The sequence below is a fragment of the Prinia subflava genome, chromosome 5 (genome assembly GCF_021018805.1).
Source record: "Prinia subflava isolate CZ2003 ecotype Zambia chromosome 5, Cam_Psub_1.2, whole genome shotgun sequence".
Classification (NCBI taxonomy): Eukaryota; Metazoa; Chordata; class Aves; order Passeriformes; family Cisticolidae; genus Prinia; species Prinia subflava.
In genome coordinates, this window is record NC_086251.1 from 58,503,724 (window position 1) to 58,529,351 (window position 25,628).

The following is a 25,628-nucleotide window of genomic DNA, read 5'->3' on the forward strand; positions in this document are numbered from 1 at the left end:
AGATCCATTTTCCTAATGGTCATGGCTGAATGACGAAAATGAAATGATATCTCTAATTGATTAATTACTGCAGGACAGGGATTGTTGAAATGGAACAGGATGGACATGGGAGAGAGCTGGGAAGATCCTGATTTTTTCATCCCTGCAGTGCTGGGGCAGCCAGTAACAACTCCTGAAGCTCAATATCCAAAGCAGAAAGTCAGAGCCAACTATTGAAAAGACTTACAGGAATGTGCTGGAAGCTGCTTGCTCCCACCATTCTGCTTTTGTCTGAAAAGGTCGCTGAAACCTTGATTCCTCCCATTGCAACCAAAAAGGTTTTGTCTTCTCTGCACAGCTCCAGGCTGTAAAAACTGCATCACCTAATTAAAAATTAGTTCTCCTCTCTCTTCTTCTGAAAAATTATTAATTTTGAGCAAATCAGTGACACACAATAAATAAAGAACCTTGCACTGGGGAGTTGCCAGCTGTTTTGGGGAACTGAAATTTCGTGCCACAGAATCATGGAACAGTTTGAGCTGAAAGGGACCTTAAAGATCATCTTGTTCCAACCCTCCTGCTGTGGGCAGGGACACCTTCCACTAGAGCAGGCCCCTCAAATGTCAGTCTGTCTGTGCCAGTGAAGATCACCAGAGCTGCATGTGAAGCTTGACAGGTTAATAATGAGTTTATTTTATTGAAATTTGAGCTCAATATTCTGAAGTGATCAATTTTAATAAGGCCAAGAATAGTCAAGTTGGGGGAAAAAATAATCAGTTTTATTTAAATCAGTTCTTTTTCCTCACTGTGATCCTCAGCTAACTTTTTGTTCCCTGTTCCAGTGTGCTGCAGCAGTGCAGCTCGCCTTGATCCAAACTGGTCTTCAGCTGCCTTTCTTAAATTAAGAGCTCCTCTGCATGGAACCGATGATTTCCAAATTATTTCCTGTGTCAATTGCTAAATAGCTCTAAATCCAGTTCCGTAGCAGAGGATTTCTGGAGCATTCACTTATTCTGAGCAAACAAAACAGTCATTTTCCAATATTTCCCTTTGCAGTTGATGAGAACACATGTAACTTGCTGAGCATCTCAGCTGGGCTGGAGTGATTGAATCAGACCCATTACTCCTTAGCTGGTCTCAGGAAGTGAAATTATTTCCCGAGGGCTCATGTTACCACAAAGCACAACTGCTGCTCTCAGGAGCTGAATAGCTTTCCTTCACCTGAATTGGCAGGCAAGTTTTTGGGCAGTTTTTGAGGGAAATCCAGATTAAAAAAAAAAACAACAAAACCCCAGCCTTTGTAACAAGGGTAAATTCAGACCTGATACTGTCATCTGTTACCGGTGCTATTCAAGGCTTCTCCTTCCCACGGATATTGAACCAAACAAACTTAAAAGTCAGAGAGGGCAGTGCTTAATCACCAGGCTCTGAGCACACTATTCTTCAGCAAAAACCTGCTCAGCTATTGTCAGATTCCATGTCTTTAATAGCCAGTCTAATAGCTGAGAGATTCACACTTCCCAAATGAGAGGCAGTTGTAGCAATGGCTTTAAATCAATCCCAGTGGAAATGGGGAGTTACATTAAATCCTATTAATTAGGCAATTTCAGCTGTCTTCAGTGCTTCTGACTCTGCTGTCGCCTTGAGAGTTGGGATCCCCATATGTCCTGCTAATGTGAACCCTCCCTTTGCTGTCACTCTCTCTCCTCCTCAACCCCAGTAAGAAATGCATTTTCTATTTTCATTTTGATTTGCAAAACTGCTGCAGGAAAAAACAAAAAGGTTTGTGATTGGCAGTGATTCCATTCTAAATCAGCTCCTGTGTTAACATCTGCTACAGTACCGGGTTTGTACTATTTGAAAATGTGATGTTTTGTGTCGGTGACTATTTCAGGGTCATTTATCTTTCTGCTGAGGAATAACCTAAAGAATAGGATGGTGTTTTCTCAACCTCTCCTTAGCACTGTTGCTGTCCTGTAGGCTGCCCTGGCCATAGCTCCTGCTATGAAGCACCTGACACAAATGCATTAGAAACCATTTCACTGCTCTGCTGATCAGCACTGCCAAGAGCTGCAAATGCTTGTGCATCTGGCTCCCATGTACTGTGGACAAAGCACAAATGAAAGCTGTGAACAGCATCTGTGAATATTGCTTTGGCAGTGACTTCAATCTCCTCTGACTCTGTTCGTGCTCCCTCTCTCCTAGCAATAGTGGGATGTTTGTAGGAATGGGGTTTTGCCCTCTGATGGTGTTGTGACAGCATTTTCCTCATGAGCAGAAAAATATTCCACAGGCATCTTGAGCTGGTCCACAGCCACTCAGAGTCAGTGGGACCTTTCTGGTGAATTCAGTGGGCTTTGGATCAGGTCCAGGAGGCACTGAGGAAGCGATTAATGAAAGAGCAGCCCTGAAACCCTGTGATTTAGACAGCCACTCACCCAGCACAAATAGTAAATTACAAAGAGCAGATAGTGGCAGCAACAGGCACTGTAGTCAGCAATTCGCAGTCTGGAATATGTTGGCGTAAACAATGCATCAGATAATTCCAGCTAACCAACACATTTGTGAAAATCCAAGCCTGCTTATGGATAATTTTCAAAAAGGCAAGTTCAGCAAGAAGAGCACTAGCAAGGAATGGAACCTTTCCCTTTTTGCTTACTGCTGATTTAGAAATGTCTTCTGGGTATGAGCTGTCCTTGCAAGGCACTGGATGACCTCAGGTGGAACCTGGGTGTTGGGCAGCCCAGTTTATCCCTTATTCTGCTTTGGTTTTGCTGTGGTTTTCCACTTAGGCTTCATTCTCACGTAGCTTTGCTGTTGGGACTGAGTTATTTGGAGCAGTGAGGATGGGAGCTGCCTGCAGCAAGTTACAAAACATCTTGGAGCCCTGAGTGAGCTGGCAGGAAAATAGAAGGTGAAATTTGGAGTAGGTAAACGTAAAGGTGCACAGATAGAGAGGGGGAAATAAGCCCCAAGTTCCCATCTCCACAGTGACCCTCACCACCCTGAGGCAGGGGCTTGCCTTGATGAGAAGTGTTCCTATGAAAAGCTCTATGCAGTGCTACACAGCAGTGAGAACACTCAGCTGAAGGCTGGGAATGGCTGGGAATGGCTGGGAATGGCTGATTTTCCACCTGCTGGCTGCAGCACCCTTTGCTCTGTGCTCTCCTGTGGCAAAGGCTGCTACAAACCCCTGGCTGTGGGGATGGAGCTGCTGCCAGCGCTGTCTCTGCAGGAGCAGATTAGCAGGGAGGAGTGGTGGGGAGCAGAGCACCCAAAGCCAGGGAGGATGGGGACACAGGAACAGGTAGGGAGGCTGAAAAGCAAGGAGTGGCAATTTTGGGTTGCTTTTCCCCTATACTACCAGGTTTCCCCTTGTAGTAGGAGGGGCACGTTGTTCCCAGCCTAGAGGCGATCCAGGGAAAAGTTGCTTGCAAGGCATCACAACACTGAACAATGCAGAAATACGATGAGGGAAAGGATCACCCTGCCTTTGTGCAGGGCTTGGGGTGTGTCTGTGTCAAACCCAGTGAGGCTGTGCAGTAAAATAAAGCCTTCAGCTACAACACTGAAGTGTTAGAGGATGGAAAATCTGCTTCAGGGCTCGCTAAATGAGCTGCACATGCCTGGTGCATGGAGGGCTGTGGGGGAAAGCAGTTGTGGTGGTGTCTGGAGATGGTATCGTTCTCTCTGTGTGCAAGCAGGAAGGAAATACTCAAATGCAAGCAGCTCAGGAGCCTTCTCATGGACATTTTCCAGCTTCTGGCTCTGCAGCTGCAGCAGTGTCCCTTCAGTATTGTGATGAAACCTGCACTGTGTGTGGTAGCCCAGGCACCTGTGGAGCAGGTCAGGAGCATCACATCCTTCCAGGTGATGAGCAGAGGTCAGAGAGAGCCAGCCAGGCCCTGAGATGCTTCAGCACACGAGGGGTTAATAGGCAGCTCCCTCCCATAGGCACCAGCTCCTACAGACATTGGCTTTGTTCCTCCTCATCCCATTCCCCCAGCCCCCACAGAAATCCTTCTCTCCCACCTCCCTCGTGGGGGATCTCGCTGTTCCCATCGTGAGCTGTGCTTTGTATGGATGCTGCAGAGAGAGAGTGGCTGCTGTTTCTAATTTAATTAGCATCATCCCCAGGAACTGAGAGCGTGGCAGAGGGAATTAGAGGCAGTGCATGAAAATGATGCATGGGTTTAACCACCTTCATGCCAGCATGATTTCTAGATGATGCACATGGGCTACAGCTTTCTGAACATGCGGAAATCACTAAATGAGGGTGTTGAGTCTCTGCCTTGGTGTTTCACAAATGTAGGGTGGCTACTCTGAAAAGAAAATGTATTCTAAATTGCTTGCCAACTTTCCCTCTCAATTTCTGTCCAGCAGAATTTTTTTCACAACAAAAAGGATGAAACTCCTCCAGTTCTATGTATTTAAAAAGAAATAATTGGTTTAGTATTGGACATTAGATTTCTTTTAGGGATAGTGAATGCTGATCCTCTGGGTTGAATTGTGAGAGATGTTGTGAGGTTGCAATCACAGGAAGTTTTTATTTACAGTCTGAGCAAACACTGGCCAGGAATGCTTGGTTGCTATCAGGATCCCTATAGCTGTTTTAAGATGAGGCAGCAGCTGGAAGCCTTGTGTGACAGATGTGCCACTATATTGCCCAAAGGTACAGAAAGGGACAGTCCCCAAGAGCTTGCAGGCAAAGTCAAGTCTGGTTCACAGATTAAATCTAAAATCAGCAGGGGTGAGTGTGGCTTTGCAGAAAGCTTCCTGAAGGGTGGCTGTATCAGGTGGGGTTGGTCTCTTTCTCCAGGCAGGAACTGACAGAACTAGAGGACTCAGTCTTCAGCTGCACCAAGGGAAATATAGGTTGGATATTAGAAAAAAAAATTTACAGAAAGGCTAATAAAGTATTGGAATAATTTACCTGGGGAGGTGGTGGAGTCACCATCTCTGAATGTGTTTAAGACTGGATGTGGCACTTGGTGCCATGGTTTAGTTGAGGTGTTAGGGCATGGGCTGGACTTGAGGATCCTGGAGTTCTCTTCCAACCCAAAGATTCTGTGATTCTGTGTGAGAGCATGCAGGCATTTGTGTCTCACCGTGCCTCGTTTTTGTGTTTGCTCCAGGTGTCACAGGCTCGTCACACCTCTTTGACTACGGCTCCACTGCCAACGGAGGGGACAACTCCTTCTACACCTCTCTGATCTCGGATGTCCACTACACCACCCCGCGGGACTCCACCTATTTCACGGGCATCTACCAGCAGGAGAACACCTCCATTCCCTGCTCGGGCAGCACGGAGGGGTTTAACGCCCTGGGCCATCCCGTTCAGGATGTGACTGGCTTTGAGTCCCGCGGCTTGTTTAGCTCAGACTCGGGAATAGAGATGACTCCTGCAGAGTCTACTGAAGTCGACAAAACCTTAGCAGATCCCATGAAAGTAGAAGCTTACAAATACATGGACATGAGCAGATCAGAAGAAATAAAGTACCAAGGAAAACACGACTCTGACTCAGAAGATGAGAGCCCAGGCCTTAGCGATAAGTACCGGGGAACACCCGCAGGGTCCAACCACGCCGCTGAACCTCCACGGACGCCTTCGGAGAGCGCAAAGGCAGCCAAGGAGCAAGACCTGCTGGAAGACAGAAAATCTGGGGGTCAGCACAGTCCCTCTGTGGCTACAACCCCTGTCAAGATCACGCTCACTGAGACAGAGAGCACCAAGGAAGCTGCCAGCAAAGATCCGAGCCCGACTCAGGCGGACACTGGCCTGAAGCCCAGCCATGAGGTGGTGCCCACGGTGACGGTGTCGGAGCCGGAGGATGACAGCCCAGGATCTGTCACACCACCCTCCTCTGGCACAGGTAATGCTGGTGTTGCTGCAGGGCACTGAGGGATTTGCTGTTCAATGTGCCCTGCACATTGGAGGATTGCCATGGATTTTTGGAGTGTCTGTAACAGGGTGTGAGAGGGCACTGAGAAGTCTCCATGCCGGAGGTGTTTGTGCTCTGACACCAGTTTGTGTAGCCAAAGTGGAGGCAAACTGTGCTCCCCATCACAACACTCTGCTCAGGATGTGCTGTGCTTGCTGTAGGGGAAGGGGTCCAGGCCTGCTGAGCCCAGTCCTCAGGGATCTCTCCTCCAGGGGAAGCAGTGTGCCTGTGGGCATCACTGGGGTATCTTCATCAAGGCCGTGGTTTGAGCTGGATCCTGGTGGTTTGGGGGTCTCTTGGTCACCCTAGCTGCCCTGATTCCCCAAGTGTGTGGGACCAGGGCAGTGCAACTGACTGAGTTCATATTATTAACATTTTAATGGCTGGCTTAATATCTCTTTGCCCCTGCAGAAAATCAGGTTCAATTGGTAAAATCAGTGCTGTTTTCACGTCTAAGTGCTGCATTTATAAAGTGCTGAGGAGGGAAATGCTGTCACCTCATTTACAAAGGGGACTAGAGGGACAAAGGGCCAGTCTCTTTAAAAGACTCCTGATTGCTATTGGGGGGTCACCAAAACCTCATGTTTATACATTTTCCTATTGTCTGATGACTGCAGTAGTGCATAATACCTATTCTTCATTTTCCCATTTATACACTGCTAAAATATAAAAGTAGCATAGTCCTTTAAAAATGACTAAAGTTCTGTGACAGAAAACAGAATTTTTAGACTGAAAATTGTATTTCAGTGTCCTGGAATCCTTTAATCAAAATCCTTTAACAATGAACATTTGACAAAGAACATCCCCAAACTGAAACTTCTATTGCTTCAGTTTCATTTAGAAGCATTAAAAAAAAAAATTAGACTTTCCTTAAAATCTCAGTCTGGCACCCACACTAATGCCTCCCTTTGGAGAATATTTGATTCCTACAGAAAAGGGAGGGAGCATTTGTGCACTTCCACATAGGAAAAGGAGATAGAGTCCACCACAGCTGTGGATTTATTCTGCCTGCATCAGCCAGAAACTTTAATGAATAGAGTTCAGAGCCACATTTTTCTTCTTCTGTTTGACTGAGTGAAATCACACACTGCTCCTGAGATGTGCCAGTTCATCAATTTACACTTTTTGCTACAAGGTAATTAAGGACTTCGGGCACTGTTAGTTATTCAATCCGGGTGACTGTTCAAGGCTGCCTTGGGGATGCTCTGTATCTGTATCCCATCAAAACTGCTTATCAATTGTGTTAAGGAAAGAAGAAGGCATCTTCTTCTCGAGGCTGGCTCCCAAGGGGTGTTTCCTCTGGATTTTCTCCCCTTTCCTGCAGCTGGGAATGTTCCATGCCCAGACCCCACATTCATAAATGAAGAAGAACTTTAAAACCTGCCCTTGCTATTCCCATGCAGTGACCCAGCAAAGCCGTGGCTCCTAGCGACCCCTCAAGCATTCTGGCAAAGCTGCCAGACCCTGCTTGGATCAAGACTTTTGAAAACATTTTGCCTTTAGTCTCTGGCCCTCATCTTTCTGGGGAAGGAAGACACGCTCTGTCTCTGCGCTGGCGCTGAAGGGCGAGGGTATTTATCCACTTCCAGTGCCAGGGGTGAATGTGGCACCCTGCTGCTGGCCACAAAGGACTGTTTTATTCCCAAGGGGAGTGCCAGGGCTGGGAGTTCCACTCTGCCAGCACAGGGAGGAGCGGGGTGAAGCCCAGGGATGGCGCGTTGCTGTTCTACAGGGGCTGGAAGTCCCATGTCCCTTTGGACTCAGTCGTGGCTCAGGGAGAAAATGCTCACATGTGGTGATGCAGGAGGGCAGCGCAGCTCCCTGCAGCCAGAGGAGGATGCACGAGCTCCCAATGCACCTGGAAATTCCCAGCATCCAGACAGGAGTGTGTTGTAACAGTGCCAGCACCTTAATCCTGTCTGCAGCCACAATCTGGGGTGCAGGAGGACTTTCGTGTGTCCTCTGCAGCCACGGGGGTGGAAACCTTCCTCCACTCCACTGTGGTACCCAGCCCTGTGGATTCCTGCAGGCACTGTCCTGTCATGGGCCTCTTCACCAGCATCCACTGGAAGATACCTGGGGATTTATTTTCCTTTCTTGACTCCTCACAACCTGCAGTGCCATGTAGTGACTCCCATCACATTTATAATGACTTTAAATTAGGGAATGAACATATAAATCAGGATTCCAGAGCACAAATTTCCATGTGTGCTTAATGGCTGTTTTGATGTGACTGGGGAACAGCAGTCAGAAAATGCAGACTAGGTTGTTCATCTTTTTACTTTTCTTTGTTTCAAATTTTGGGTGGCGAGATAGTCATTATTTTTGTTACTATAGTTCATAATGATATTAAGAATTAGAGTGGAAAAAACTGATTTCATTCTTGGACCCAACTGAGCTAAAAGCAAACAGAGAAATTTTGCCACCGATATGCTGAGAAAAAAACAAACAAAAAAACCCCAAATTAATAATAATAATAAAAAAAAATCTAGTCAATCAACAACAACAACAACAAAAGAGAGAGGGGAAAAAAAAGAATAAATAAAAGTTTCTGATCTTATATTTTCCACACCTGAAAGTTAAAATTAGACAAAACTACAGGTGGGTTGGATCAGCAGAACGTGTGTATTTGTCCCCAGAACAGATGAATATCTGTTGATGACAGTCTGATGCTGTCATGTGTGTCCTGAGCCCGTGTTCCTCTTCACTGATTATTTTCCTGGTAAAAACCACGTTGTTGAGCCACTGGTCAAGCAGTGACCAGCACTGCCCTGTACCTCAGCTTTTCCTTCTTTTATAAGGAGTGCCTGCATGGGAAATGCTGTATAGGGTCAAGCTGTTATCAGTGTTAGTCACGCCACACTGGGAGCCTTTGTGCCTGTGCTCCCAGCCACGCTGGAGGGACACGAGCTGCTGTGAAATCTATTGTGTTTGTTCCCTAAACTGCTAGAAAATAAGATTAATATATTTTTTTTCTCCTGTACGGCAGAACCGTCCGGCTCGGAGTCGCAGGGCAAAGGCAGCCTGTCTGAGGACGAGCTCATCAGTGCCATCAAGGAAGCGAAGAGCTTTTCCTTCGAGCCCCCGGAGGCGCAGCGGACCCCGGCGGCTCCCGCGGACCGGAGGGAGCAGCGGGCCAAGCCCGGCCGCCCTCCCTCCTCCTCCTCACACGCCGACCACGAGGCCAGCAGCGCCGAGTCCGGCGACTCGGAGATCGAGCTGGTCTCGGAGGACCCGCTGGCCGCCGAGGAGGCGCTGCACTCCAGCTACATGACCTTCGGCCACGCCGGGGGCCCGCCGCCGTCGCCAGCCTCGCCCTCCATCCAGTACAGCATCCTGCGGGAGGAGCGGGAGGCCGAGCTGGACAGCGAGCTCATCATCGAGTCCTGCGACGCCTCGTCCGCCTCCGAGGAGAGCCCCAAGAGGGAGCAGGACTCGCCGCTGATGAAGCCCAAGGTCATGGACATCATCAAGGAGGAGAACAACTCTCGCGCTGACGAGGCCAGCAAGGTGGCAGAGAGCAGGATGAACAGGGAGAACCTGGCAGAGTCCTCGTCCTACCTGAAAAGCTCCTTTGTTGCACCAAAAATAGGAGCCGAGCCCCCGACCTCTGCCGTCAGCACCGAGGAGCTGAAGGAAAGAGTAACCCTGAAGAAACCCATCGAAGAAACTGTTGTTAACCAAAGTAAAGTGTCTTCCAAGGACTTGGGCAAAAAGAGTCCGCTGGCTTCGTTCCTGCTGCCGTTTTTAAATAAGCAGAAAGGTAAATGCAGGTGTTTTGTGGGGTTTTGCAGTGCTGCTGAGAGGAGGGGAGGGAGAAGTGCCTGCTCCTTGCTGGGGGATGTTTGGAGTGTGGAGCAGGGGAGCTGCTGGCACAGGACACCCTCAGGTGGAAGCTGGGCATGCCTGTGACAATCCACACATCATCACTGACCTGCCCATCCTCTTAGGTAAAAAAAGAAATACCAGCAACAATAACTTCTAGGCTTAAGCATAGATACAGCATGGTGTAGTACCATAAGGCTGATGGGTACATCAGGCATCTGGAGAACAAAGAGGAACAAATTATCATTTTACTTTTTAAATACTACTTGCCTTGTCCCAGGGAAGGGATGCAATCAGGGATGTGGCCCTGCACCTCTCAGAAGTGTAAGGATAAAGATTTTCAGGATGCATTTATGAAAAAAAAAAAAAAAAGCAAGATTTGGAGGAGGAGATGAGTTGGATTTGGTGAGTCTGGGTGTTTCTGGAAGTGTTCAAGGCCAGGCTGGACGGGGCTTTGAGCAATCTGGTCCAGTGGAAGGTGTCCCTGTCTGTGGATGTGGGGTTGGAACTGTATAATATTTAAGGTCCCTTCCAGCCCAAACCAGTCAGTGATACTGAAGCTGGTGCAGTTTAAACAAATCTCTCTCATGGTGGCTGACACCCTCCATTCTTAATAATGAGGATGCTTCCAGTGCAGGGAAGTGGGTGGCTCATCCCAGCTCTGCAGGACTTAGGGGACATCCTGTGTGCTGCTCTGGGATCCCCTTCCTGAATCCAGCAGTGCGAGGAGGAAGGGCAGGACACTTCTAGGTGAGCTTAAGTTGTCTCCTCATGGGATCTCTTCAGAGCCAGTGCAGAAGCAGCCAGGTCCAAGCTGGCTGTGCCAGGCACTGTGATCTAACAGGACCCACCAAACCTTTAGAGACACCACCAGGTTTTAGTCTGAGCTGAACCCTGAGGACCAAGAGGCAGCGTGTGGTCACTGCATGCTGACACTGCCAGGGTCCCCAGAGCCTGTAAGGGGCTTGTGTCACAAACTGCACACACACACAAAATTATTCTTTGCAAGATGCCAGCTTTAAATAGCACTTTAATTAGGTGTGGGAGGGAGGGAGGGACACTGGGACTGCCCCACACCTGCCTTGCTGCCCCTCTGCCATCCCCTGGCTGGGCTGGAGGGCAGTGACTGCCCACGTCCCTTGGCAGATGTGTTGTTTTGGGAACTCAGGGAGCTGCTGCTTCCTTGCAAACAGCTGGATAGAGATTGGAGGAGGGGCTTAAAGAGCATTTTTTTCCTCTGTGTTCGTGCAGGCATGTCCCACATGATGGCCCGGAGATGTGGCAGGCGTGTGTGAGTGGCACATTTAAAACCCATTTCCTCTGTGCTGGGAACCCAAACATGCAAGTCTGGTCAGGAAACAGCCTGAACTCACACGATGTGCTGAGGGCTGCAATCTGCAGCACAAACAAAATATGTTAATACTGGCTCTGAGTGGTAATGCACTAATGACATTAACAGTCTGAATAAGAAACATGATTATTGCTTGTAAGTGTGTTTTCCTGGCAGACTCTCAGAGCTCCCAATGTCATGCTGTGCATCTCATCTCCCTCACAAACAGTCTGAGCTTGAAGCATTTCTATCCCCCTTACCAAATTCCTATTTTTCAGGACTAGACAAGCCTCTGCCCAAATCCTACAAGTTGTAGGGCTGATTAAATTAAGTTTAAACACTGCTCCTTCAGTCTGGCATTGGATCTCTGCAAATCCCAGTGTGTGTGTGTGTGTTGTTCTGGACAGAACACTAAAAATGTGGTCTTGGATTTGGGAAAGTAGTTGGGGACTATCACGTGGACAGCTATTGTTCTGTACCTCAATTTTGAGATTTCAGGATCTGTTACAAGTGTTAGTACCCCTCTGTCATATTCAGATTTTTTGGCCTAAGTTTCACGACTCTGTTTACTTCTGTCATTGCCTAAAGTGATGCTAACATCCCTAATCTCATATGGTGGTCAGAGAAAATCCCTGTGTATGTGACTTTGTCCCTAGGCATGTTTCCTATCTTTATTCCCCCAGGACAGTAGAGGCAGGAACTTTACTTCACAAGACAGCTAATTACTGCTTGGTGGTGCAAAGAGGAGTAATTCAGCGTGTGCTTTTTTGCTCTCAAGACACCCTGGTGCCTTAGGCAAGGAAAACAAAAACATAGAGCATCTTGAGAGTATTGTTGGTAAAACTTGTGTATCTTTTTAGAAAGCTGATTTCTAGGTATGGGGAGGCGGGTTCAAGATCAGAAAGTTTGGATGATGGTAGGATTCAGTTTACAAGGCCTTCTAGTCATGGGTGTGTTGCTATATTTGGGCAATATTTAAATTGTTGTGTTAAATGTGGTATATGGGGCTCTCCTGGGAAAGGAGAGCTGGTGCCTGTCTGGGAGAATCCACATGAAACCCACAAGAAATCCATGTGAAAGCCAGCACTTTATCAGTTATCAGAGGTGAGCTGAGGGATGTGTTAACTGGCTTGGTTAACTTGGTTAACTTGCTCTGGAACCAGAGCATCCCTGTGGGTCCTCCCAAGGCACATTGTCTGGCAGGGAAATGATGTGGCAGAGCAAGTCCACTGGGACAGGGACTGCTTTCATGGCATCAACTTGAGGTCTTGGCAGAGCTTGACATCACAGCATCATATTTTTGTACCACGTGCCAACTCAAAGGCACCTGGCAGGCATTTGGCACAGGCCACATTGAGCCAGAGTGACAAGAACAGGGACAGAAGTGGCAGTGACACACAACAGAGGTGCAGCAGAGTGATGTCACCCAAAGCAGGAACAGTCATCATTCACTAATTAGGAGAATTATCTTAGTCACAGTTATCTATCATTAAGAGAATACTAACAAGATGCAACTATGTACTTGTTAGCTATAGAACTCAGAAAAGCCTTGGTTGTTTCCCATTACTTGTCACACAAGATCAAATGAAGCTGTTCAACACACCTGCCTGTGTTTTTGACACCCTGCTGTAGATCCTTCTGGGGCCCTTGGCCAGCTCCTAGCCAGGTATATGTAATTTTAAAACAGTCACCCATCAAAGTAAGCCTTAACCATTTCACAACGTGGTACTGGGATCCCACCAGGTGTTTTTTCATCCTTATCCATGCCACTAATGTATTTTGCATTGCTCATCAGAATAGTTTGCTCTGAGCTGGTGAGACAAAAGTTGATTTTGGGTGCAGGAAAGGCTGTGCAAAGGAAAAGCCCAGCGTTCAACCCAGCCTCAGGAACAGTCCTGCTGGTTGTGTTGCTGCCAGCCTGTGGGCTCTGAGCCTCTCTGGTGTGTCTGCTGGGCGTGCTGAAAGCACACAGGCCATCCCCCTGAAGAGCAGGGTGGAGCACAGCAAGTGCATGTGTGGTTTGCACAGAGATCTCTGCTGAACGTCTGTTGCCATCCAGTGGCAATAACAAAAATGGGCAGTGACTTCCCACCTCCATTTCACTGGAGCTGCCAGGATCTGGTGGAGGGGAGCTGTTCCCACGCTGGTGATCACCAGCAGCCTCTCCTGATCTCTGGAGGATGGCTTTGCTTGGCGCACCCCAGGCTTGGCTTTGGCCCGAGATGTGCAGTTGTTACCTATGTCAGTGCTGCCAGCTCCTCCTCCTCCTGCAGAGCACACAGGGGAAGGCAGAGCTGCAGCCCAGCAGCCCTCACATCACTCCTGGCATGCCCTCCCAGGGGTGGGCACAGCCTTTACACAACAGGCCTTGGAGCATATCTGACTGTGGCACTGCAGGAAGGGAGGATGCCAGCTCAGTTCCTTCTTCCTTTTTTTTTTTTTTTAATTTTTTTTCATTATTATTATTATTATGTGCTAGACTTGCACATGGCTTGAGCACACAGGGAATTTCAGAAAAGACCTGCTGTCCTGGAGACACGAATCCTTTGGCCTGGGGCATTTTGCAAGAAGCCCAAAAGAAGCCTGGATCAAGGCAAGCTGAGAAGGAGCTTTTGGCTGAGTCCTGTCCTGTCTCCTGCTGTGGTACCTTTTGGCCACTCTCTGCCAGGGTGGCCTGGCTTACCTTGTGCTGGTGTCCCAAAGCCTTGGGAGCTGGTCTTGGGAGGAGATCTCCCTTGTGCTGGAGGATCATGTCTCTCCCCAGCCGCAGTAGTAGAAAATTCCTTCTTCTTGATCCATTTAATGAAATATGCAGCAGCTTGTTACCTTTCAGATCAGATGCCTGATCTCAGGACATAAAAGAGAAAGAAAGAGATGTGGACATTCATAATAATAGCTATTTTATTTTCTTTTTTGCTTTATGGCAGAATTTCACTTAAGAAAAGCAAAGCCCAGGCCTGAGGCTGTGGGCTGTCACTCACAGGTTAGGTGACACCATGGGCAGGACCCAGGCTCCAGGCAGGATCCTGCTGGACACACAGTCAAATAAAATTAATCATTCCAAGTGCATTATTCTGCAGCACAATCCTGTGCCAACCTGCCATGAAGCATGTTGATTTTTATGCCTTGTGAAAGGCTTTCACAGCACTGCTCCAGTCAGTCCCCTACAAATGTGTGCCCTCACCACACACCCCTGGTGGCTGCTGTGGCTCTGGGCACCCATGAGGGACACCAAGGTTCAAGGCCACCCATCTCTGTGTGGTACCCTGGTGTCTCCTAGGTAGTGTCACAAGCTACACTCAGGGTCACTTCTGGTTTTGGGGTGACAGTGACAAATGCCCTGGGTTGAAGAAGGTGTTTTCCCTCCTTCCTGGTGCCTCCTGTGCTGTCCCATGGTGTCCTGGGACAGCATGTATCCTGCCACAGTGGACAAACACTAAGCAGTGTGGGCTCTTCCCCCTTTTGGTGCCACAGACAAACTGATTTTACAGAGTTTCTCGGGGAAATGGTTTTCCAGCAGGGAATCTGGGAAAGACCTGAATTTGCTGGGAATGCTTTTTTGTTCAGCTAAACATCATCTGCATTGAGTTAGCACATCCCTGCTGTTGGAGGAGCTGCCAGTGAGGTATTTTTCCATGGGAAAGGGATGTTTGGTTGGGTGCTTTAGCAATCTAAGGCTTGTTTCTCATCTGCATCTCTCACCAGGCTGGCTCTGCAGTCAGCAGCAAGCCAGGCCAAGGCTTAAGCATACGGTAATGTTAGTTTAATATTTTAGTGCCATCTGCTGTAAGTGCCTCCACACTCTGGCCCATCTGTTTTCTGTGCTTCAGTTTGCTTTTTATGGGGCTCTGGTAGCTTTGCATCCTTTGGAAAGGCCCTGCTTGGAAAAGGTCTAGGGGAGAGGGATGTCCTGCCTGGGGGTGGAGTGTCTGCACCTTGTGATGCTCCAGGAGGAGTGGGATAAAAACCTGTCCAGAGAAGTAAACATGTGAACCTAGTCCTGGTCTTGCCATGAAATCTTGGAGTAGTTTTGTGAACCTCTGTGGACTTTCCTCTCACATGGAACGATGCAGGTGGGAAGGGGCTGTGGAGGCTGCTGGTCCGACCCCGTGCTCTCAAAGCAGTTTGGCCAGGTGGCTCAGGGCCTCCTCTGCCATCTCTGTCATCTCCTGTCCATCCTCTCAGCAGAGGCAGAGGTTTGGGGGAGCTGAGAGTTGGAGCCTGGGCCAGCCCTGTGCTGGAGAGAGAGATCTCAAGGAGAGATCCACTCAACACAGCCCAGACAGAGCAGGCTGGCAGGAGCTCCACGAGGTCCCAAGAGCCCATCTCCTGGCCCACAGCCACCACTCCTGGTAGAACACTCTTGACAGATGCTTGTGACTCATTTGGAAAGGCCTCTTGGCCTTGGCAAGATGCTCCACTAGTTCCCAGGTGCCTCTCAAAAACTGTTGACACTCTTCCATCCTTTACTTTAGGCTAAGCAATTCTGCTTTCTTCATTTCTATTTCCTCTGTGGTTACGTTTTTGAGCTTCCTGACCTTGTTCCCACTGTTCTTTCCTACCATGGGGCCCCAGACACCATTTCCAGCCACTATGACTGGAGGAGTTTCCCCATACCAGCCCTGGCTCTTCCTCTGCCCGTGGAGGAGGAGAGGGAGAACTTCACAGATGCATTTTTCTGCCCCACCTCCCCACTTCTGGCCATCTCACGCAGCTCAGCTGCCACCTGACAGCTTGTCACCCATCAAGCTGTGGCAACTCAGCCAGAGCTGAGCTGGAGAAGGCTGGGGATGTGCAGGCCCTGGTGGTGGAAGTGAGCAGTGTGCACGCCAGCTGTGCAGGATTTGTCCTTCACTCCTTTTCTTTTTCAGGAAACAAGGAGTGAGTTTGGCCCCTTCTGCCCTTAGGAGTGGTTGCAGTATCATCTGTGCCCTCTGCAGAGGGGACACGGAGAGCTGAAAAATAGTCATGTGCTGTGTTTGGAGTTCTTCCTGGAGTCCTGGTTTGATGGGAGCATAGCAGGGTCTCCTAAGTGAGGAGCGGTCACTTAGAGGAGATGCCTGCACCCTGGAAAGGATCAGAACAAGGCAAAGAACAGGGGATTTTCTCTCTAGATAATGGTTTGCTTAGGCAGTGGCTGGGATCAGTGGTGATTACTGCAATAATCCCTCTCACAGTGAGCACCACGAACATGACCAGAGCATGACCTTTATATGACCTTCAGAAATGTCTCAGTAAATCTCACCCCTTCATTCCACAACCTGTGTTATCCATAGCCTGAGTATTTGGCCTGCTTCACCTCTAGCATCTCTTTCCTTCCCTGATTTTTGTCTCTGTCTGTAAAAACTACTCAAATCTATTGGGTAAGGTCAAACTTTTAATGCATGTGTGTCAAAGCATCTTAAACACAGCGACTGGATGCTCAGAGGGGCTTTGAGAACTGGGTATAGCTCTAACGTGGGAGGATCACATGTCTTCTCCTGGGACTGCTGTCTACTCCACTGCCTGTGAGTGTTAAGGACTGAGCTATAAAAAATTACAGCTTTATCCTTCCGTTTTTATCCATCTTCCCTTTGAGAGCAAGGGACAGCCTCTGAAGAGCTGTCATCAGTCCCAGCACTCAGACAGAAGTGTACCTTTCTGACAGAAATGACACATGGTGGTGTTTATAAACTCTTCCTGCCAGATCAGGATTACATAGTGACCAGCAGAAAAACAAACAAAAAAAAAATACAGAAAGCTACTTGTTTAACTGTATGCAGGGACCTGATGGTTGTGTCAAATATTTAAGTGTCAAGGCCAGGAATAGCAAGGTCCAGGCCAGGCACAGAGAGGTGGGAGGTATCTGTACACAAACAAGGACCTGCTAACAAGAGGGATGGAGAGAAAAGATGTGTTGTGTGCAAAGATTCTGTGAGTCCACAGCTTGCTATATCCATATCCATGTCTGTGTCCACGCCACACCAAGCCGAGCACCCAAAGCTGGCTCAGTTCTGCTCCTGGGAAAGGCTGCAAGGAGACAAGTGCTCTTTACATGAGTGATTTTTGTGTTAATTCAGGCCCACCTCAAGTGCAGAATCATCATAAACACATTTTAAAAGCCAAAATCTTGACACAGGGTCCCTTTTGGTGTCTCTTTATGTCAGGGATCAATGACTCAGCTTTCAGACAAGGCTGTGACACTGACAATCTGAGGGTGGCCAGATTCTGCAGATGCCTGGATGTAAGGATGCTTTCCCTGGATATTCCAGCAGATTTGAGAGATTTAATGGACAAAGAAACATCTAGCACCTATGAGATAGCAATGATAGATTTTCTGTGGCTGACACAATATATAGGTGAGAGGCTATGTGTGCTCTGGGCATGCAGAAACAGGAAGAAACCCAAACCCTAAGTCATAAATAATGAAAGGGTGAAAGTTACACAACCTGTAAGGGTTTTTGTAAATGATATTAAAAGATTTTTTGTAGAATCACAGAATGGTTTGGGTTGGAAGGGATCTTCAAGATGATCTTGTTCCAACCCCCTGTTCCAGGGGTGAGGCATCCATACCAATTCAAGGGTTTAGCTCAGAAGGTGCTTAGGGAAGTTTTTACAGTGGAATACAGATTAGATGAAGGAAAAATCAAATATATTTCTTTTGTTAACACAGAATATTTTTGTTATTAATGCAGTTTTCTCATGAATTAGTGGTTTGCAGGGAACTCCTGCAATGATTTGTTTTCTGATCTAGAAATGCTGCTTCTTAACCTCTCCAATGCTCTGTGAGCTGAGAGTGATTTTTTTTCACCAGTTTAATTGATTAATTCATTTGAAGAGTTTGGACTCATTCCAGGACAGATTTAAATTTAAGATTAAGCTACAGTGATACAAAATATACCTCTTGGTCTCACTGGGAGGTGGAATACAAATTCCTGAACCTGTTGGCTCTAATTCCTCAGATGTTCAGCAGAATAAGGACTTCCTTGGGTATTGCTATTTGTGTCTGGTAGATGGCATGAAATTAAAATTAATGTATTTGACTGTAGTGAAGGGCGTGCATGTGATAGATTTCCAGTGGGAATAAAACCTGGAGGTGGGTATTGATTTTCCTGGTGTTTTTCCTTACCTTCCGAGGGTACACTGCTGATTGGGGCATAATAGCTTCATTGACTGAAAGGGGGATTTATTTTTCTGTTTTCCTTGGGGAGCTGCTGAGTTCATGTCAGTTCAGAACAATATAGAAATTAAGGGACCTGTAATGATCCAACATTCAATCCAAAGGGCTTGAATTCCCCCCTGAAGGAAGCATCTCATGTCCTCATCACTTTAGCTCTCAATCTTACCTTGGTACCACATTCCTTTGTTTTATTCCTCTGCAGTATATATTTTTTTCTAACTCTCTTGACCTTTACACAACCTGGGCAATTTAGTCTGCTAGTCTGCTATTTTTTTTTTCCAGAGAGATATCAGAAATACTCTCTTTCCCCTCTGGCTCTGGGAGCAGCTCGGTGGTTTCATGGGAATGTGGCAGTGAGAGGTCATTCTGGTGTTCTGGTTCTGCTGTGTTTCATTTGTGTGTGAGGAATACAAACAAGTGTGGAAAAAAACCCTAATGCACACAGAAGACAGATTGGTTTTGTTGCCAGTTATCTCCTGCTCCCACCACAGGTTTGCCAGATGCAAGCCTGCCTGTGCTGGGAATGTGAGGTTTGCTTAAATCAGCTGTAGAAACGAAGGTGAAGGTTTGTCTTTTCAGTGGTGATGACCAATTTCACAAGTGCTCTGGGTCTGGGAGGGACCAGCTGAGCCTTGTTGCTGAAAATTTGGCATACAAAGCTCCTTGTGCTTCTGAAATAGGTGTCTCTCCACTCAAAATGGCTGAGGGATTGTTTCCTGCATGTCAGAGCTCAGAAGACACAAAACATGATGGATTTGCAGTTAACTCACACAGCAGTCATTTTTTTGTGGGGAAAACTCCCTGCCAGTTGGGTTGCTTTGGTGCCAGAACCTCTGGTTTTGGGGTTTATCTTCATTGCAGCTTCCACTTGACCCACTGTTCAAGTCTATGCACCTTTGATATCACTTGCTCAGAGAAACCTTTTCCCAACTGATGCCATGAGATTTTATATGGAATTAGTCCTCCAACACTTTGCTGCAACTCTCCAACATCACTGGAAAAGCTGTACAAGATTTCTCCCAGTTCATATCAAAATAATTCACAAGTCAGCTTATGGGAGAGCAAGCCATAGTAAGAGGTGACCTCAGGAGTCCTCTGAGCTGGGGTAACTTGAGAGGCACTAAAAGGACACAGATAATCAGTATTACCTTTGCAAAAAAGCCATGTCTTAGAAAGGGAGATACAAGGCTTCCAAGGCAGCAAATTGAGCTTGCCTTAAGGATTTGTCATTAGACTATCTAGACTGCCAGGTCATGTAGGAATGTCAGTAAAAACTGTCCTCTTTCGAACTGGATCCTAAAGAATAATTTGCCAGGGAAACAGCTTTTGATGTTGCTACATCATCCAACTGGGATGAGAGCAATGCATTTCATAAAAATGAGGAAAGTGTAATTTTTTTCAATAGCTTCTTATCTTTAGAATAGAAGGTGCAACGAGACTGCAGAATTCAAGGGATAAAACTAATCCAAATTTCCAGGGTTTGGTACCACCATGGCCTGGCTGTTACAACCTCTCTGCCTTGCTTGGTGCTATTTGGGATCCACACTAAGATCAAAATCCAGCCTCTGACAACCCCAGAGACACAAAAGCAGCTCAAGACCTCTGCTCTCTCTGTTGGGACAGGCAGGCATTGCACAGACAGGTTTTTCTGCCCTCTTTTAGGAATAGGGACAGTTCCTTACAGAGGAGTGTGTGAGGGGGTCCTTGCAAACATCCCCATGAAATGCTGATAGCATCAACAAAACAAGGTCTGTATCTGAGCAACGAGCCAGGGAGGGGAACCTGAAGAAAAGCCAGCAGAGATTAATAGCCAGGATTTCTGAAGGTTACTTTATCAGCTAATGTAGCATTGAGACACTGAAACACAAACAGCTGGGCTTACCTGCTTAGCTTAAATGTGAGCATTCTTCCAAAGAATTAAAGTTACTTCCCAAAGAGGGAGAACAGGCTGTCTTCCCTGTTTGTCTGGGATCCCTGCACTGGAGCTTTGCTGCTGCAAAAACAGGGCCATGCTTCACCCTTAGCTGAAAGGGAAAGGCTTATTACTCCAGCCAGGGAGGGATAAAATGAGTGGGATTTAATAAAAGCCATAGTAGCAATTGTGCCTTCTGAAATGAGCACTCACCTTGACCTTCATGTGCACAATTATTGCAGCTGGATGTCACACACTGACTCCACTACACACGCACACCCCTTTTGTCTTGAAAAGCTGCTGAAAAAGGACTGATTTGTTGTGTGAGTAATTGATTTGTTGGGTGCGATGAATTGCTTTCACTGCAGTAACACCAGGAGCACACAACAAAACTGGGAAATTACCTCAGGTATTTTTTTTTCTCAATTCTGGTTTGTGAGATTATCTTTGTTGCATGGTTACTGAACCTTATATGCAATAGATGTCTGTTAAAAAAATAGCTATTTTTTTTCCATCATTAACAGAAGCAGTGAGCAGCACGGCACCCAGCAGAATGATTAGCAGCACACCATTCCTATCTAAGAGGGAATTTCCATATATATTGTTATATTTCCATATAACTATGGCACTGTGCTCTTTACTCGTAGATCTTGCTCCCACAGCAGCATTGAAGGGGAGATTATGTTGGAATGAAGTTTAAATGCAGAAAACGACCAAAGGACTGATCCTGCTAAGAGCTGAAACAGCTTTGGCACGTGTTTAATGTTGCTGAATTATTCATCGAGCTGGCTGGGCAAACTGACATTGCAAAAGGAAATAAATGAGGGTGCTGGAGGAAAAATGCTAAAGGATGTGTTAGCCAAATGTCCTGGTGTCACAGAGGTGACAAATGTCCTGGTGATCCCACCCTGCAGTGCCAGCAGCTGTCAGGTGCAAGGTAAAGGAGAGGGTGGATGTTTTGGCTGTGCACACAGAGGTGATTTTAGTGATGTCTGTGGGCCCAGATGAGCTCAATTTGTGATGTGAGACCTTCCCTTTGAGGGGAGGCATGGCAAAGGGCTGGCCATGGCCAGCAGGACACTGCTTGGGGTCAGAGGTGTTGATGGATGGGGCAGCTCATGGAGCACGTAGAGCCATGCAGACTGAAAGATAGACCTTTGTCAGACACACCTGGCTGGGGAACATTCCACCTCTGAGCCCTTTTAAAGGAGCCTTGCTTCCTTCTGTTCCTGCACCCCTTGTTGTGTCATATCCACGCTTTCCCTCAGTGCTTCTTCTCCAGGTGGGAGGCCCTTTCCCTGACCAGTCTGGGCAGTGTCTGCAGCTGTTCCCCCTCCTCCTGCACTCCAAATCCCACAGAAATAGAGCAACAATGGCTCACCCATGTCCTGCATGGCACCACTACGTGTGAAGGAGGGAGGGAACTGAACCATTCCTTACCGTGGTTGGGATCTGGCATTTCTCAGAGACAGTCTGAGCAGGGGCATTGCCTTTGCAGTGTTTGATGCCTTGGAAGGCTGGCCTGGAGCAGAGACTGGACAGAGCTGGAGAATAAAGTAGGGATTTATTGAAAGGCTTTTAGGGTACACCTTGGGCAGGACAGGGCCTGACCAGGGCTGCACCCAAGATGGACCCAAAATGGCCACAAAATGGACAAATGGTCATGAGGTCTCACATTTTTATAAGTTTTGATTCAATTTGCATATTGGGGTTTAATTGTCCAATTACAGCTTCAGGTTGTGAGGTCTCATCCTTCTTGTTCCTCTCTTCAGCCCTCCGTTGTTTGTGCTTTTGGGCCTGAAAGTTGTACCTGTTGTCCTTGGTCTCCAGCAGGAAAAGGATTTGTTTTGTCTCCCTGCTCCCTGAAGAAAGCTCACTAACACTTAATATGAGGCTCAGAACTGCACCCCTGGGCAGCACAGAACCTGAAAAACACGAAAGCTAAAACTTAAGGCATCGTGCTCACTGCACTACAACCCACAGCAGCAGCTAACAGGAGTGTCTGGATGAGCAGTGGTCACTTAGCTCATGCTTGATGCTACATGAAGGGGGGTTAAAATGATCAATGTGATAATCGTGGCCTCCCAGGCCTGCCTGTGCTGGGGTTTGAATCCTGCCCAAGGAGCAGAATCATTTCCTGGCACCTCTGTGTCTGTTAAGAGTAGAAATGCTGCTTCAAACACTCTGTGTAAATATCTCTGTTACATATAGCTGTGCTCTCCTGGGTATTCTGCAAGGAAATATTCAGAGCACTTGGCTTGAGCTCCTGTTGCTGCTGCACTGGTTTGGAGATGCTGGCAGATGAGATTTTCAGGATTTATTCAGATGAGAGCTTTGCTTTTGCCCTGTGGGCAAGGCTGGAGTTCAGAGCTGCAGACTCTGTGGATTTGAGTCAAGCACAGACCCATATCATACCTGTATGTATAAACCTCTACCTGCAGATTTTAAAAATCAGGGTTAACTGTAGGGGTTTGAATCTTTCCAGAAAGGTGAGGTTGCAACACACTTTCAGCTGTCACCCCCACAGGATCTCACTTTTGCTGACCAAAGTGAAGAAACTGTAAAATGCTGAGGCATCCCCTATGTGTCCTTTTAGCATATTCCAACCCAAAACAGGAAGAGAGGGGATGTAAATGTTTACTGGAATTGTGTCTCAGGGAGCACCCAGGGATCTGCATTTGGATAATCTGCATTGCAAGGGAAGTCAAGGGAATAGCAGATGACTTTGAAAGGCCACAGTGCTGGATGTGTTTCTTAACACGCACAAATTGCTCCCTGATTTCTAAGGAAAAAGCAAGCTCTGGGCTGATTATTGTTTTTAGATCTTCTTTTAGATGTAGTGCCTGGAGACCCAGTCAAGATCAGGATCTTTTGTTAGCCAAGATAAGAGCAGGCAGTAAGGTCCATTCCTTGGAGAGCTTGCAGGAGGAATCTCAGTGTGAGGAGGATTATTAAATGCAGGAATCATTTTTTTAGTGTTGTCTGAGGGTCAGCCCTGCTTTGCCTGTTGCCTTTTCCTTTTTTCAGTCCCCTCACTATGGTGTTACCCTTTGGGTGAAGTGGTGGGTGGAAAGGTGAGGGAGAGGGGAGAAAAACGAGGGGTCTGGGGATCTGCTCTGCTCTGTCCCCAAACCTTTTCCCTACTTAGATGCATTTCAAAGGTGAGAATTGGCAGACTCGTGTGTTAGTGAGTCAGTGCATGCCTGACAGTGCCAGTCAGCCCCGTGTGCCCCAACAGCACTGTCCCATCACAGAGAGGAGGGATGCCAAACATTTGCTCTATAACAGCCATACAGAAGTCTGCCCACTGATGTTGAACACAGAGATGTGTCTCTCCTCCTTTTCAGGAGCTGTTTTGGCCCGTTGCCTGCAGGTAACAAAGACAGGACATTATTTCCAATCCCCACATCCCAGGCCTCTGATCAGTCTGATTCGAAGCTGCTCCTATTCCCATTTTATTTGAACTCAGCTTTAAATATAGCTCATGGAGAAGGATGCAGTGGGTTTGGTAGGAGATGAAGCACAGCCAGCCCCTGTGATCACAAGATTCCTCCTGCCACAAACTATAAATGATGCTTCTGCTGTGCATTAGAGGAACGGAACTACGCAAGGGCCTGAGGACTCAGTGCTCTGCTTTAATTATTCATCATTAGCAGTAGCTATTATTATTTAAGAGCCTGACATATTAACTGCTGGCCAGTTTCTTTCCTTGGTTTCTACCATCCAGTATCCTCCTCTTTTTGCTCTTGGGCCAAAGCAAAACCCTTCTCCTTCAAGCCGTCTCCAACCCTTTGCCATATCCCACACATCCAGGCCCCCTGGACCTCCTCTCCAGGCTGTTGCTTGCAGTTTTTCATCCCAAGCCAGGCAGTGCTTTGCTGCTGGTGTTAATCCCAAGTTTGTGCTGGGTTTCCCATCAGTATCCCCCTGAGTCTGACTCAGATGTTTCACACAATACATTCATGGGAACTGTTCCCACCGGCGGTGCCAGCACGCCTTACTATCATCCCCATGTCTTCCTGAGAGGCACAGGACTTGTTTACTCCTCTTTTAATAACACAGATGGTTTTAATAGTTCTCTGTCTTCGCCCCCAGTTCTTTCTCCTTGTCTGTAGTCTGTTTAATGCTTCCTTCTAAGTGATGGCTTTGTCACTTAATCTCATTAAAACTTCTCTCCATCGAACTCCGTGAGCTGCTTATCAGACTGTAAGCCTGATCTCCCGTTTGTAATTAATTTGTTCTGTGCCTCCTACAATTTGGCATCGTTAGATAATGGCACCACCCTCAAGGTCACTGATGCACAGGGTGAGGTAAACACCCATGGCTCCAGCACAGGCTGCCCTGCTGGCCTCCCCCTTCCTCCTCCTTCCTCTTCCTCCCTCCCTCCTCCCTTTGACACAGGGCTTGATTTTATTGACATGTTTCTCCCTTTCCCTCAGCCAATTTCTGATGATGCTTCCTGTCCAGCCTGTGCTGCTGTGTGACTGCAGATCAATATCTCTGGCTGTCTAGAAGCAAATGCTTTTCTGATATCCTCCTAGTGCAGGCTCATCTGCACCAGTTTTCTGCTCACCTTTCAGTTCCTTCCTGCTTAGTCCAAGAATTTATTTGCAGCGTTCTTCCTTTCCTTACATGTTTTTAAAACTTGCACATCCTTTTCATAGAATCCTAGAATCACAGAATCCTAGAATCCTAGAATCCTAGAATCAAAAGGGACCTTGAAGATCTCCCCGTTCCAACCCCCTGCCATGGCCAGGGACACCTTCCACTAGACTAGGTTGCTCAAAGCCCCATTCAGCTTGGGCTTGAAAATTCCCAGATGTGTCCTGGTGGGCCTGGAGTTGGGAACAGGATACAGAAGCCTTTCATCTTTAGGATTTTGGGCCCAGTGGACACTCAGTGGCTCACTTATCAATAGCATAGTTAGAAACAACCCATAAATCACTATTATAGTTTGATCAAACCATAATAATGCACAAACCATATTTTGAAAAAAAAGGAAAAATCCCAGATTATCTCAGTTTGTGGCACCAGCCAGTACCACCAGGCCATTTCCACTGGTGAGATGAGGAATATTAAGCACTAGCCCGAGATGAAAACCAATCCAGTGCACCCTCCCTTTAAGCCATGTGTTCACAGGCTTCTAAAGGAAGAAGGATACCTTCTGTGGTACTGCCATCTGCCCACTGGGATTTGCTGGTGTTGAGTTCTCTGGGACCCTTACAGGCTCTGGAAATAGGGTCAGTCCTGGTACAAGCTCAAACTCTTCATTTTACCCAGCAGATTTATTTTTATCTCTCATATTTCCCTGTTTGCATGTAGCTTCTAAGAAACTCAAATGGATTTGATCCATCCTTTCAATTTTTCTTGCCTCATTCTCTGCCTGAGAACAATCTACTAAACCTAAGTCCTAGATGCCCACAGAGCTGTCATTAGATCATAGGTATCGTTATTCAATACAGTATTGACCACAGTATTCAG

At 47.2% G+C, this 25,628-nt stretch overlaps 1 protein-coding gene across 1 annotated transcript in view; it reads left to right on the plus strand.

Moving 5' to 3' along the window:
- Positions 1-25,628, plus strand: part of RTN1 (reticulon 1) — a 113,732-nt gene that overhangs the window by 59,150 nt on the left and 28,954 nt on the right. Inside the window, exons 2-3 of the mRNA XM_063399580.1 lie at positions 5,115-5,852; positions 8,911-9,684. Coding sequence (XP_063255650.1) covers positions 5,115-5,852; positions 8,911-9,684 — 1,512 coding nt within the window. The remainder of the gene's footprint in view (positions 1-5,114; positions 5,853-8,910; positions 9,685-25,628) is intronic.